We start from the raw sequence: 12,300 nt of genomic DNA, 5'->3' as shown, positions 1-12,300 counted from the left end.
GGAAGGCCCTATGAAGGAATCCTAAATAGCACTAAACCACCAAGGGTAGAATATTTCCTCTTGCAGGAAATGAACCAATGAGAAGTAGAAGGAATTTTAAATGAGAACTTCTGGGTAAGGTGGATGAACTACACAGCTAGGGCGTTGGGTCAAACTAATTGTTATGCCTGTTCAACAGGTAGGCCAACCCTTCTAACTGCACCTATGCCTCAGACCATGTTCTCTTGTGTGATAGATTTGGGATCAAACCAAACCTCACCTAATTGTTCTGATATTAAAATAACCACTCTTAAAAAGGATAATATTAAGGCACCCCAATTCACCATGAACCCCGGAGATTATCAATGTTATAGACACCAAAGTAATGCGAATCACAGATCAAATTGGAGAAGGGTTTACAACAACGTTTTTCTGATTTTACAAATGATAAAAATGTTGACTGGATTAATTACATCTACAAAGGTTCGTTAATTAGACAAGGGATGCAGTGAAGAGAATCTCAGGCCAACTATCCGCCACCTCACTCATGACCTGCAGAATAGTTTGGTTCTCGAAATGCTTTTAGCAGAGAAGGGCGGATTTGCAAGATGGTGGGAGGTCATTGTTGTATGTTTATCCCCAACAATACAGCCCCAGATGGTACAGTAACTAGAGCACTGGCAGGTCTCACTGCATTAATTAAAGAATGGGCTGAGAACTGGGGGGTGAATACATCAATGACTGGTTGGTTTGATCAAATGTTTGGTAAATGGAAAACTATTGTTGTAACTATTTTAGGCGCGGCAATCGCGTCTATGGGTTTGCTTGTTCTTTGTGGATGTTGTCTTATTCCCTGTGTCCGAGGGTTGGTGAGCAAGGCGTTGGAGAATGCAGTATCAAAGCAGATGGTGAGATACGGCCCAATCCCGGACTCCGACCTAAGGAATGAAGAATATGACCCACCAGGCTTGGTGGAGGACGACGACGATTCAGATAGTTTGAGACTGGATGTTTACCTAGAACTATAAATCTCTAGTTTAAAAGTTATTGTAATGATCTTTTGTGTATTAAAGTCTTGTTTTAAGTATGATGTACTAGTTAACCGATGTTGCAGGATGTGATGAAGCAAATATTCTTCACTATAGGCTTAGACTGTTGTTTCCAGATAGTGGCTAAACAGGTTAAGTACCATTGCTAAAGAGTAACGTTACGCTTTTAATCATGGGGTAACCCTGATGAACCTGTATTGAATGAGACAATTTTTAATGTTTTTATATGCAAATCAACTTATATGCTTCAATGTGTGCGATTAATTTCTATAACAACATATATTTTGTGAGTATGTGTGTAATATTTAGTTAAAAAATGTATGCACTCACTAACTGTAAGTCGCTCTGGATAAGAGCGAATGCTAAATGACTAAAATGTAAAAATATATAGTGAAAATATATATTTGGGAATTGGGACACAGATGGTGTAATTTGGGAGCCAGTGACAGCTTATGTTATACCATTGACTTACCCCACTCTCAGTCATGTTCATTCACAAATACAAAACAGTAACATATGCGCAAACTCTATAGTAGAGAAATATAACTTTTCATTGCATGTATTTTTCTGATGTGAGGGAGGATTTATTAACAGGATTCCAGAAGAGGAAGTACGTTACACCACAAACTGACAAATACCTATATCAAGAAATGGAATCCTCTGTTGCTTGCAACCACAGCCAACTGTGGTGGAATTTCATTAATGGTTTGATAACCAAACGGACAAAAAATATACCACCAGTCGCAATCATCTTGCCAGGTGCCAGAAAATGACATAAAATATGTGTGAGGAAATGCCCAAGTCGAATAATTCCATGAAAAACATTTCAAACTTGATTTATGATGCCTTACCATCACATTGTCTCTTGTATGTATGTAAAATGCAATCAAGAAAAGGAACTTCAGGATCATTATTTTTGCGTACATAAAAAAAGAGAATAATTATGAAACCATTGCACTACCGATGAAGGATCTTAATTTGATCACTCTTTTGTTCATGAGAATTTTCCTTCACCGAAGGAAATGCAAACTTGTAGTGTATTCAAGTTTTTAAAAAGGCTTCTAAAGTTTGTAATTACCACCCTAACTTAAAATGTATCAACCCCTACAAATAATGTCCATTCATTATAATCAACATAATAATTAACATTTCCTGTTGCTGAAGGATTATTTTCCTGCTGTAGCAAACTAACTCAAATTAAGATCCTACATCTGTAGGTCTTCAGATCAACGTTTTAAACAGTTCCCATGTGTTTCTGTACCAGTGGTCAGATGTGTGGCTTCCCATTGACACTTCAGTGAGGGAAAAAAGTATTTGATCGCCTGCTGATTTTGTACGTTTGCCCACTGACAAAGAAATGATCAGTCTATAATTTTAATGGTAGGTTTATTTGAACAGTGAGAGACAGAATAACAACAAAAAAATCCAGAAAAACGCATGTAAAAAATGTTATCAATTGATTTGCATTTTAATGAGGGAAATAGGTATTTGACCCCTCTGCAAAACATGACTTAGTACTTACATTTTAGTCATTTAGCAGACGCTCTTATCCAGAGTGACTTACAGTTCGTGAATGCATACGTTTTTTTATTTTTTTTCCCCCATACTGGCCCCCCGTGGGAAACGAACCCACATCCCTGCCGGCCAAACCCTCCCCTACCTTGGACGATGCTGGACCAATTGTGTGCCGCCCATGGCTCTCCCAGTTGCGGCCGGCTGCGACAGAGCCTGTACTCGAACCAGGATCTCTAGTGGCCTTAGACCACTGCGCCACTCGGGAGTTGGTGGCAAAACCCTTGTTGGCAATCACAGAGGTCAGACGGTTTGCACACATCTCAGGAGGGATTTTGTCCCATTCCTCTTTGCAGATCTTCTCCAAGTCATTAAGGTTTCGAGGCTGACGTTTGTCAACTCGAACCTTCAGCTCCCTACACAGATTTCCTATGGGACGGCAGGTAGCTTAGTGGTTAAGCGCTTTGTGCCAGTAACCGAAAGGTCGCTGGTTCTAATCCCCGAGCCGACTAGGTGAAAAATCTGTCGATGTGCCCTTGAGCAAGGCACTTAAACATAATTGCTCCTGTAAGTCGCTCTGGATAAGAGCGTCTGCTAAATGACTAAAATGTAAAAATGTAAAATGGATTAAGGTCTGGAGACTGGCTAGGCCACTCCAGGACCTTAATGTGCTTCTTCTTGAGCCACTCCTTTGTTGCTTTGGCCGTGTGTTTTGGGTCATTGTCATGCTGGAATACCCATCCACGACCCTTTTTCAATGCCCTGGCTGAGGGAAGGAGGTTCTCACCCAAGATTTGACGGTACATTTACATTTTACATTTTAGTCATTTAGCAGACGCTCTTATCCAGAGCGACTTACAGTTAGTGAATACATATTTTTTTTATACTGGCCCCCCGTGGGAATCGAACCCACAACCCTGGCGTTGCAAACGCCATGCTCTATCAACTGAGCTACATCCCTGCCGGCCATTCCCTCCCCTCCCCTGGACGACGCTGGGCCAATTGTGCGCCGCCCATGAGTCTCCCGGTCGCGGCCGGCTGCGACAGAGCCTGGCGTCGTCCATCGTCCCTTTGATGCAGTGAAGTTGTCCTGTCCCCTTAGCAGAAAAACACCCCCAAAGCATAATGTTTCCACCTCCATGTTTGACAGTGGGCAGCATTCCTCCTCCTCCAAACACGGCGAGTTGAGTTGATGCCAAAGAGCAAAATTTTGGTCTCATCTGACCACAAAACTTTCACCCAGTTCTCTTCTAAATCATTCAGATGTTCATTGGCAAACTTCAGACAGGCATGTATATTTCTTGAGCAGGGGGACCTTGCGGGCGCTGCAGGATTTCAGTCCTTCACGGCGTAGTGTGTTACCAATTGTTTTCTTGGTGACTATGGTCCCAGCTGCCTTGAGATCATTGACAAGATCCTCCCGTGTAGTTTTGGGCTGATTCCTCACCGTTCTCATGATCATTGCAACTCCACGAGATCTTGCATGGAGCCCCAGGCCGAGGGAGATTGACAGTTCTTTTGTGTTTCTTCCATTTGCGAATAATCGCACCAACTGTTGTCACCTTCTCACCAAGCTGCTTGGCGATGGTCTTGTAGCCCATTCCAGCCTTGTGTAGGTCTACAATCTTGTCCCTGACATCCTTGGAGAGCTCTTTGGTCTTGGCCATGGTGGAGAGTTTGGAATCTGATTGATTGATTATTTCTGTGGACAGGTGTCTTTTATACAGGTAACAATCTGAGATTAGGAGCACTCCCTTTAAGAGTGTGCTCCTAATCTCAGCTCGCTACCTGTATAAAAGACACCTGGGAGCCAGAAACCTTTCTGATTGAGAGGGGGTCAAATACTTATTTCCCTCATTAAAATGCAAATCAATTTATAACATTTTTTACATGTGTTTTTCTGGATTTTTTTGTTGTTATTCTGTCTCTCACTGTTCAAATAAACCTACCATTAAAATTATAGACTGATCATTTCTTTGTCAGTGGGCAAACGTACAAAATCAGCAGGGGATCAAATACTTTTTTCCCTCACTGTATGTGTGGGACACAAATGCCACCCTATTCCTTATATAGTGCATTACTTTTGAGCTGAGCCATATGAGCCCTGGTCAAAAGTAGTGCACTATGAAGGGATAAGGGTGCCATTTGGGATGCAGATGGCATGACAGTGCAGGCTGTCTTGGTGAGAACAAGGCACTGGCTATGTTGTCATGGGAAAAAAGAACTAGGCAGACACATTGACTCTGATGACTTCTGAGATATGTCCCTTCATTTAGCCTCATACACAAGGCAATGAATGAACCGCCACTAATCAATGTTACACAGGTCGTTGTGTGCTGTTGGCTAAATGATGACATGACCTTTCTTGATGAGATAGATCTATACAAACACTGGGTTGACCGTTAGAGAGAATTGTGTTTTCTGTAAATGGTGAATGACCTCAAACACCGCTGCTATGTGTGTGTGTGAGGGGAGTGTGACAGTTGGACTCTGTTTTAAAAGTGGTATGAGGAGGATAGTGTGACAGTTGGACTGCTGTTCTGATGGGTCACACAGTGGTGTAACGATAGTGTTAGCTAGTCATCTTCTGATGGGTCACACAGTGGTGTAACGATAGTGTCAGCTAGTCATCTTCTGATGGGTCACACAGTGGTGTAACGATAGTGTCAGCTAGTCATCTTCTGATGGGTCACACAGTGGTGTAACGATAGTGTCAGCTAGTCATCTTCTGATGGGTCACACAGTGGTGTAACGATAGTGTCAGCTAGTCATCTTCTGATGGGTCACACAGTGGTGTAACGATAGTGTCAGCTAGTCATCTTCTGATGGGTCACACAGTGGTGTAACGATAGTGTCAGCTAGTCATCTTCTGATGGGTCACACAGTGGTGTAACGATAGTGTCAGCTAGTCATCTTCTGATGGGTCACACAGTGGTGTAACGATAGTGTCAGCTAGTCATCTTCTGATGGGTCACACAGTGGTGTAACGATAGTGTCAGCTAGTCATCTTCTGATGGGTCACACAGTGGTGTAACGATAGTGTCAGCTAGTCATCTTCTGATGGGTCACACAGTGGTGTAACGATAGTGTCAGCTAGTCATCTTCTTCTAACATGGTCTTGAGGCACAAAGATGGCACAGATGACACAAGGTCAATATGCAGTGTCTCCCAGTGTGTGTGTGTGTGTGTGTGTGTGTGTGTGGGGGTGTGTGTGTGTGGGTGTGTGTGTGTGTGTGGGTGTGTGTACCAGGACCACTCACCTTCTCCTGAACATCTCAGCGAAGATACAGCCCACACTCCACAGGTCAACTGGGGTGGCATAGCTGGACTGGAGCAACACCTCTGGGGCTCTGTACCACAACGTCACCACCTACACACACAATCAACACATTAATACACACATACACACTGAGTATACCAAACATTAGGAACACCTTCCTGATAATGAGTTGCAGCCAAGGTGTCGAAAGCGTTCCACAGGGATGCTGGCCTATGTTGAGGAGGAGGAGAGGAGGAGAAGAGGAGAGGAGGAGAAGAGTAGAGGGGGAGAGGAGGAGAAGAGGGAAAGGAGGAGAGGAGTAAAGGAGGAGAGGAAGAGAGGAGGAGAGGAATAGAGGAGGAGAGGAGGAGAGGAATAGAGGAGGAGAGGAAGAGAGGAAGAGAGGAATAGAGGAAGAGAGGAATAGAGGAAGAGAGGAGGAGAGGAGGAGAGGAATAGAGGAAGAGAGGAATAGAGGAGGAGTTGAAGAGAGGAAGAGAGGAATAGAGGAAGAGAGGAGGAGAGGAGGAGGGGAATAGAGGAGGAGAGGAATAGAGGAGGAGTTGAAGAGAGGAAGAGAGGAATAAAGGAAGAGGGGAATAGAGGAGGAGAGGAAGAGAGGAGGAGAGGAGGAGGGGAGGAGAGGAGTAAAGGAGGAGAGGCTGAGACCAGAGCACTCCTAATACCTGAGACACATTCCTCCTTTCTTCCTCACAGTCCTCTCTCGCTAAGTGTTTTACCTGAGAACGCCACTGACGCACACACACACACACTGCTAGTAGGCTGGCTCTCTCTCTCACACACACACACTCACACACACTCACACACACACACACACACACACACACACACACACACACACACACACACACAGAAGGACTAACGTTTCTGTGTCCCTGTCTCAGGGTTACATAAGGTATGAAATCATATCTGGCAGGGCAGGTCTCTGGGAGCGCTCCTGTTTTGGTATGATCAGATCACACAGTGTTTCCATAGCGAGCCATCAGGAAACTCAGTGTTGGTCCCTGTGTGTGTGTGTGTGTGTGTGTGTGTGTCCATTAAAACTAGATCCTCTGCTTTCACAGGATTAACACAACTTTATCAGGTAGCTGTCATCCTCAAACAAACCCCAGTACAACTCTTGGCTCTTAGAATAATGCTAATAAATTGTATTTATATTGCGTTCCCTCCACAGACATCAGGTTTGAAAGTGCTTTGCAATGCTTGGGGAGGAAGTGTGGAACACCTCTTGCTCTACTAACATGTAGTAGCGACCATCTAGGAAATAAGCAGGCAGGCAGCCATTTGTGCCAGAGCTCCTCCCCACACGTCTCCCAATTTCTAACCCTGTGCTTGTACTCTGCTGGGAGCTGTGTCGGCTGACTGTTAGCCCACAGGAAAAGCAGCATTGTTAACAGCTACAGTAGGGAAAGCCTCCAGATAAAACTCAGTGACCCCTCGCCAGAACGTGGACTGCTTCCAGGTGCTTTCCCCTCTCCAGTTTTTCCGACGGCGGTCATTTGGCCCGAGGCCCCGGCAGCCGCTGCTCTCTCTCTCTCTCTCTCTCTCTCTGATTATCGACGTGTCAGCTAAGACCAATGTTTGTAAGCAAAGGCAGAAATGGGATCCTTGGGATGAGTACCCAAATGCCTTGCATGTTTGTCCAACACAGTGAGAGAATGATGAACTCTTAACAATGCTGAACAACTGAGCTTGCACTGCGGTTTGGTAGCAGACCAGTTACTAGGTTGTATGTTCAACTTTGGCCTTGCTAATGTGGACTGTACCTTTGGGACGATGAACGTCACTTCAGATAATTGGGTCAAATAATATGGTCACTCAATTAGGTTTAGTAGATTATTTCTGGTTTATAGATTTATCTGGCTCCTTGTCTGAGTGGAAATCATCCATAGCTTTTAGTTATTCAGTTATCTCCCAGACTATCATTAGGTATATGGAACACAGAGTTCACTGGTGTTGGTTTGTGAAGAGGTTGATTATGTACATTAAAAAAACTCATAATGTTCTTCTTGCAAACTGATAGAATGGTCAGATGCTATTTTTGGAGACACGTTTTCTATGATGACACTTTCTCAGATCATTCTCCCTAGTTTACTGGAAATGGAGAGGAAGTTGAAGCAGAGAACAGTGTTGGTTAGCTCGTGTCACATGACCTGAGATGAAATAAACATGACTCCATTGAAGAGTTTTGAGCCGTGAAACCTATTTTCCTGTGTGGGTGAGTTGAGAAAACTCATGAATGAAATGGTAGTTGCACTGCCCAATTGGCAGGATCATCTTCTGGATGACAATGAATGTGTCATGTGATTTCATTTCATGTGTGTTTTCTTATCTCCTATATCTAGCTCTCTGTCTTACCACAGCTCTACGTCTAAACCACATTGTATACATAACCCTTGAACTGAACTGAGTGTTGATGTGAGCTTCCATATTTCAGACCAAAAAAGGTGTCTCAAAATGAAATTACTGAACATACCACTCTTATAAAACATTGATAGATGCATGTGTGCGATATCAAACCCAATCAAACTCTTTCCTGTGGTTGCGAGGGAGACAGATGCCTGCTGTTTCTGCAAGTGACATCTATTTCAAACACCACAAAACAGCTAGCAGCATACTTCTAGGAAGAACCACATAGTCAATGTTAACTGATGTGAATGTTTAAGTACGTATATCCGCCGTTATTCGAAGGCCAGGCCACAGACAGACACAGGAGGAAGTACATTGCAGTAAGTGTTGTTACCATGCAGAACTGGCCCGGAGAGGACTTGCTGTAACACACAGTAATGAGTTGTGTCTTCAGAGAGCCATTGCCTGGACCCAGATCTTTATGTGTTTGGTATGGCATACATACAGCATGTACAGCAATGATAGTCAGAGGAGTGTGATTGGCTGGGTTTGAACCCTGGCCTCCTGAGCACCACAAGACTGCATTGGCCTGCGGAGCGAACGCCTCGGGATTAGCCCAGGGAGCAAACTCAAGTCTTCAGGTCTCAGCCAAGGTTATTCATCACGCAAGTCAAGTGTTTGTGTCCCCTATGGGCCCTGGTCAAAAGTAGTGCACTACATAAGGAATAGGGTGCCATTTGGGACGCAGTCAGAGTGTTCCTTTTGTTTGATATGACAACTATGCATACTTTATAATGGTTAAAGAGCAATCATTTGGTATTGATGAAGAAATGATATGCTGCATGTACCAAGTGGAAGTGATTTATAAAGACTTTCCCTTTCCAAGCCTCATGGCCTTATGCAGACCCAGAAAATGTCAGGCCATTGTCAGTACTGCTTAACATGACCCGCTGAAGCACAGATCTCCTCTGTTTCTCCTCTCTCTCTCCTCCCTCGCTCTATAAAATATCTACACCTCTTTATATAATCCTTATGTGTCTGTAAAACACATACAGTATGTCTCTCTGTATTACAAGGAAGCATATACACCTCTGTCCTATGTCTCTGTCAATATAGCACGCTACACACAGACAATTCACTCTCTCTCTCCATAAAACACATCGGTCGGCTTCTCTATATAAGTCAGGATTTATTCTGTGAAATAACGGAGCAGCTGAACAGTAACTCAATCAAGACATGAAGACTTCTGATTGTGGAAAATGGAATGTCCAATTCAACATGTATGACTTAAAGGGGCAATCTGGGATTGATACATCCATTTTTGACTTTTAAATGAATGGTATATAGCCATCCCTGAGCTGTTTACCCAAAAAGAGGCAGGGTGACAGCTTGGGTGTCCCCCGACCCCCCCCTGTCTCAGTCCCCAGTATCTATGCTGCAATAACTTATGTGCCGGAGGGGTTAGGGTCAGTCTATCATATCTGGTTACTGTGTGATCTCAAATTATCCTGTCCTATCTGGTTACTGTGTGTTCTTAGTCATGCTCCCTCTAATTCTCATCAGTCTCTCTCTCTTTCTCTCTCTCTCTCTCTAGGAGCCCCATGACCTTGCCTCAGGATCCAGTTCTGCTGTTCTGTCTGCGACTATGGATCCCTGACCTGTTTCACCGGACGTGCTACTTTGTCCCGGACCTTCTCTTTCTCTCCCTCTCTCCCTCTCTCCCGGACTTGCCTTCTCAACCTCTGAATGCCCGGCTATGAAAAGCCAACTGACATTTAATCCTGAGGTGTTGAACTGCTGCACCCTCTATAACCACTATGGTTATTATTTGACCCTGCTGGTCATCTATGAACGTTTGAACGTCTTCAAGAACGATCTGGCCTTTATGGCAATGTACTCTTATAATCTCCACCCAGCACAGCCAGAAGAGGACTGGCCACCCCTCAGAGCCTGGTTCCTCTCTAGGTTTCTTCCTAGGTTCCTGCCTTTCTAGGGAGTTCTTTCTAGCCATTGTGCTTCTTCATCTGCAATGCATGCTCTTTTAGGGTGGGTGTCTGTATAGCACTTTGTGACAACTGCTGATGTAAAAAGAGCTTTATAAAATACATTTGATTGATTGATTTGTTTGAATCCCAGATTACCCCTTTAAGAAAACACATGAATCAAGGCTATTATCATACTCATCTAATTTGTAAACAATCATCTAACTCATAAAATATTGCTCCCTCCCCCTCTTTATTCCCCCCCATTTCTTTCTCTCTATATCCCCACCTGTCTCACTGTCTCCCCTCCCTCCCCATTCTCTCTCTCTACCCTTTTTCTCCCCCCACTGTGCCTCCTTCCCTCCCTCCCTCTCCCTCCCTCTCCTCTTCTTCTCCCATGTCTGTGCAGGCCAGGGCCAGGGGCCAGGGGGCTGGGACTGTAGCCTGACTGACAGGTATGCAGGCCTCTCCTTTAGCTCTGCTTGTGTGGAGCTGCTGCTTGTCTGCTAACAGAACAGAGGCGGTCAGATAAAGCAGCCGTGGCCTGGGCTGGCTGACTCCAGATTAAAGGACAACATTCTGGGCATTCCTTTCTGCTGAGAGCATCCATCCCGTCCGGCCCAACTCGCTCTCTGCTACACACTGGAGAGGAAATGGCAGACAGGCAGGCAGAACAGGCAGCACAGAAAGCAGCCATGCAGCAGATCCTCCAAGGCAAGGCAAGCCCCACTGACCGAGCACATCCACCTTCCTCCCTCTCGTGTTGCCCCCCTCTCTCTCTCTTTTGTTGCCTCTCTCTCTCTCTCTCTCCCTCTCCCTCTTTTCCTCTGCCTCTCTCACTCTCCCTCTGCCTCTCTCTTTCCCTCTGCCTCTCTCTCTTCCCCTCTGCCTCTCTATCTCTCTTTCCATCGGCCTCTCTTTCTCTCTCTCTTTCCCTCCGCCTCTCTCTTTCCCTGTGCTTCCCTCTGTCTCTCCCTCTGTCTCTCTCTCTCTCTTTCCCCCTGCCTCTTTCCCTCTCTCTCTCTCTCTCTCTCTCCCTCTTTCCCTCTGCCTCTCTCTCTCCCCCTCTTCCTCTCTCTCTCTCTCAGTCGCAGCGCTGTGTACAGTACAACAGTACTGTTAAAGACTGGACCAGTTTGGAGGACTAAAGAAATCATTGGGCAGGCATTGTGTCCTTTTAATAGAGCCTTAAACTACCTCCCTCCCCCCTTCGCCAGTACTATCCACCCACCCCAACCCAGCACTATTCCACTATTGCCCCAGCCAGCGTCTCTCTTTGATATCCCCTGTGGAATTAAAACAATCGAGACACAATGTGATTAGTCGTAAGCCTGGCTGATGGGCTTGGCCGGGGGCCCGTGTTTACATTCTCTCTCTCAAAGGAAGCCTAGGATGAAAGGCCCCTGCCTTCAACACAGGCTGTGTCCCAAACGGCACTCTATTCCCTATGTAGTGCAATACTTTTACCGCGTCAAAAGTAGTGCACCACATAGGGAAAAGGGTGCCGGCCACATTCTTTTCTACCATGCAGACAGACTGACACCTTTAATGGGACCAGTTTCACCAAACGTTTAGCTAAGGACAAAATGGCGACAGAGAGAGAGACAGCAGGTTCATTCCAGTGCTTTAGGGCCAAGAGTTGTACCTGCCTGGTCAGGTAGCGTGTTCAGGAAAATAATTAGGGCCCTGACCAGGAAAACCTCCTGACCCTAACTGACGTATATAATAATGTGTAATTAGGGCCCTGACCAGGAAAACCTCCTGACCCTAACTGACGTATATAATAATGTGTAATTAGGGCCCTGACCAGGAAAACCTCCTGACCCTAACTGACGTATATAATAATGTGTAATTAGGGCCCTGACCAGGAAAACCTCCTGACCCTAACTGACGTATATAATAATGTGTAATTAGGGCCCTGACCAGGAAAACCTCCTGACCCTAACTGACGTATATAATAATGTGTAATTAGGGCCCTGACCAGGAAAACCTCCTGACCCTAACTGACGTATATAATAATGTGTAATTAGGGCCCTGACCAGGAAAACCTCCTGGGTAGGTGGCTCGTTTCAGGTCGTTGTATCTTGTTCTTGATACCATGTCTTGTTTTGGCTGATGTCACATCGATGCTAATATGGCTAAAATTCGC

At 45.0% G+C, this 12,300-nt stretch overlaps 1 protein-coding gene across 1 annotated transcript in view; it reads right to left on the bottom strand.

The window, feature by feature from the left end:
* LOC311131920 (cyclin-dependent kinase 6-like) overlaps positions 1-12,300 on the bottom strand; it is a gene marked incomplete at both ends in the record, with an annotated part of 54,942 nt that overhangs the window by 22,803 nt on the left and 19,839 nt on the right. Inside the window, one exon of the mRNA XM_084165028.1 lies at positions 5,801-5,910. Coding sequence (XP_084021154.1) covers positions 5,801-5,910 — 110 coding nt within the window. The remainder of the gene's footprint in view (positions 1-5,800; positions 5,911-12,300) is intronic.

The sequence above is a fragment of the Coregonus lavaretus genome (assembly GCF_964263955.1).
Source record: "Coregonus lavaretus genome assembly, chromosome: 7".
In the NCBI taxonomy this organism is placed as follows: Eukaryota; Metazoa; Chordata; class Actinopteri; order Salmoniformes; family Salmonidae; genus Coregonus; species Coregonus lavaretus.
Note: the sequence above shows the minus strand (reverse complement) of the source record. Positions and strands in the feature narration are given on the sequence as shown.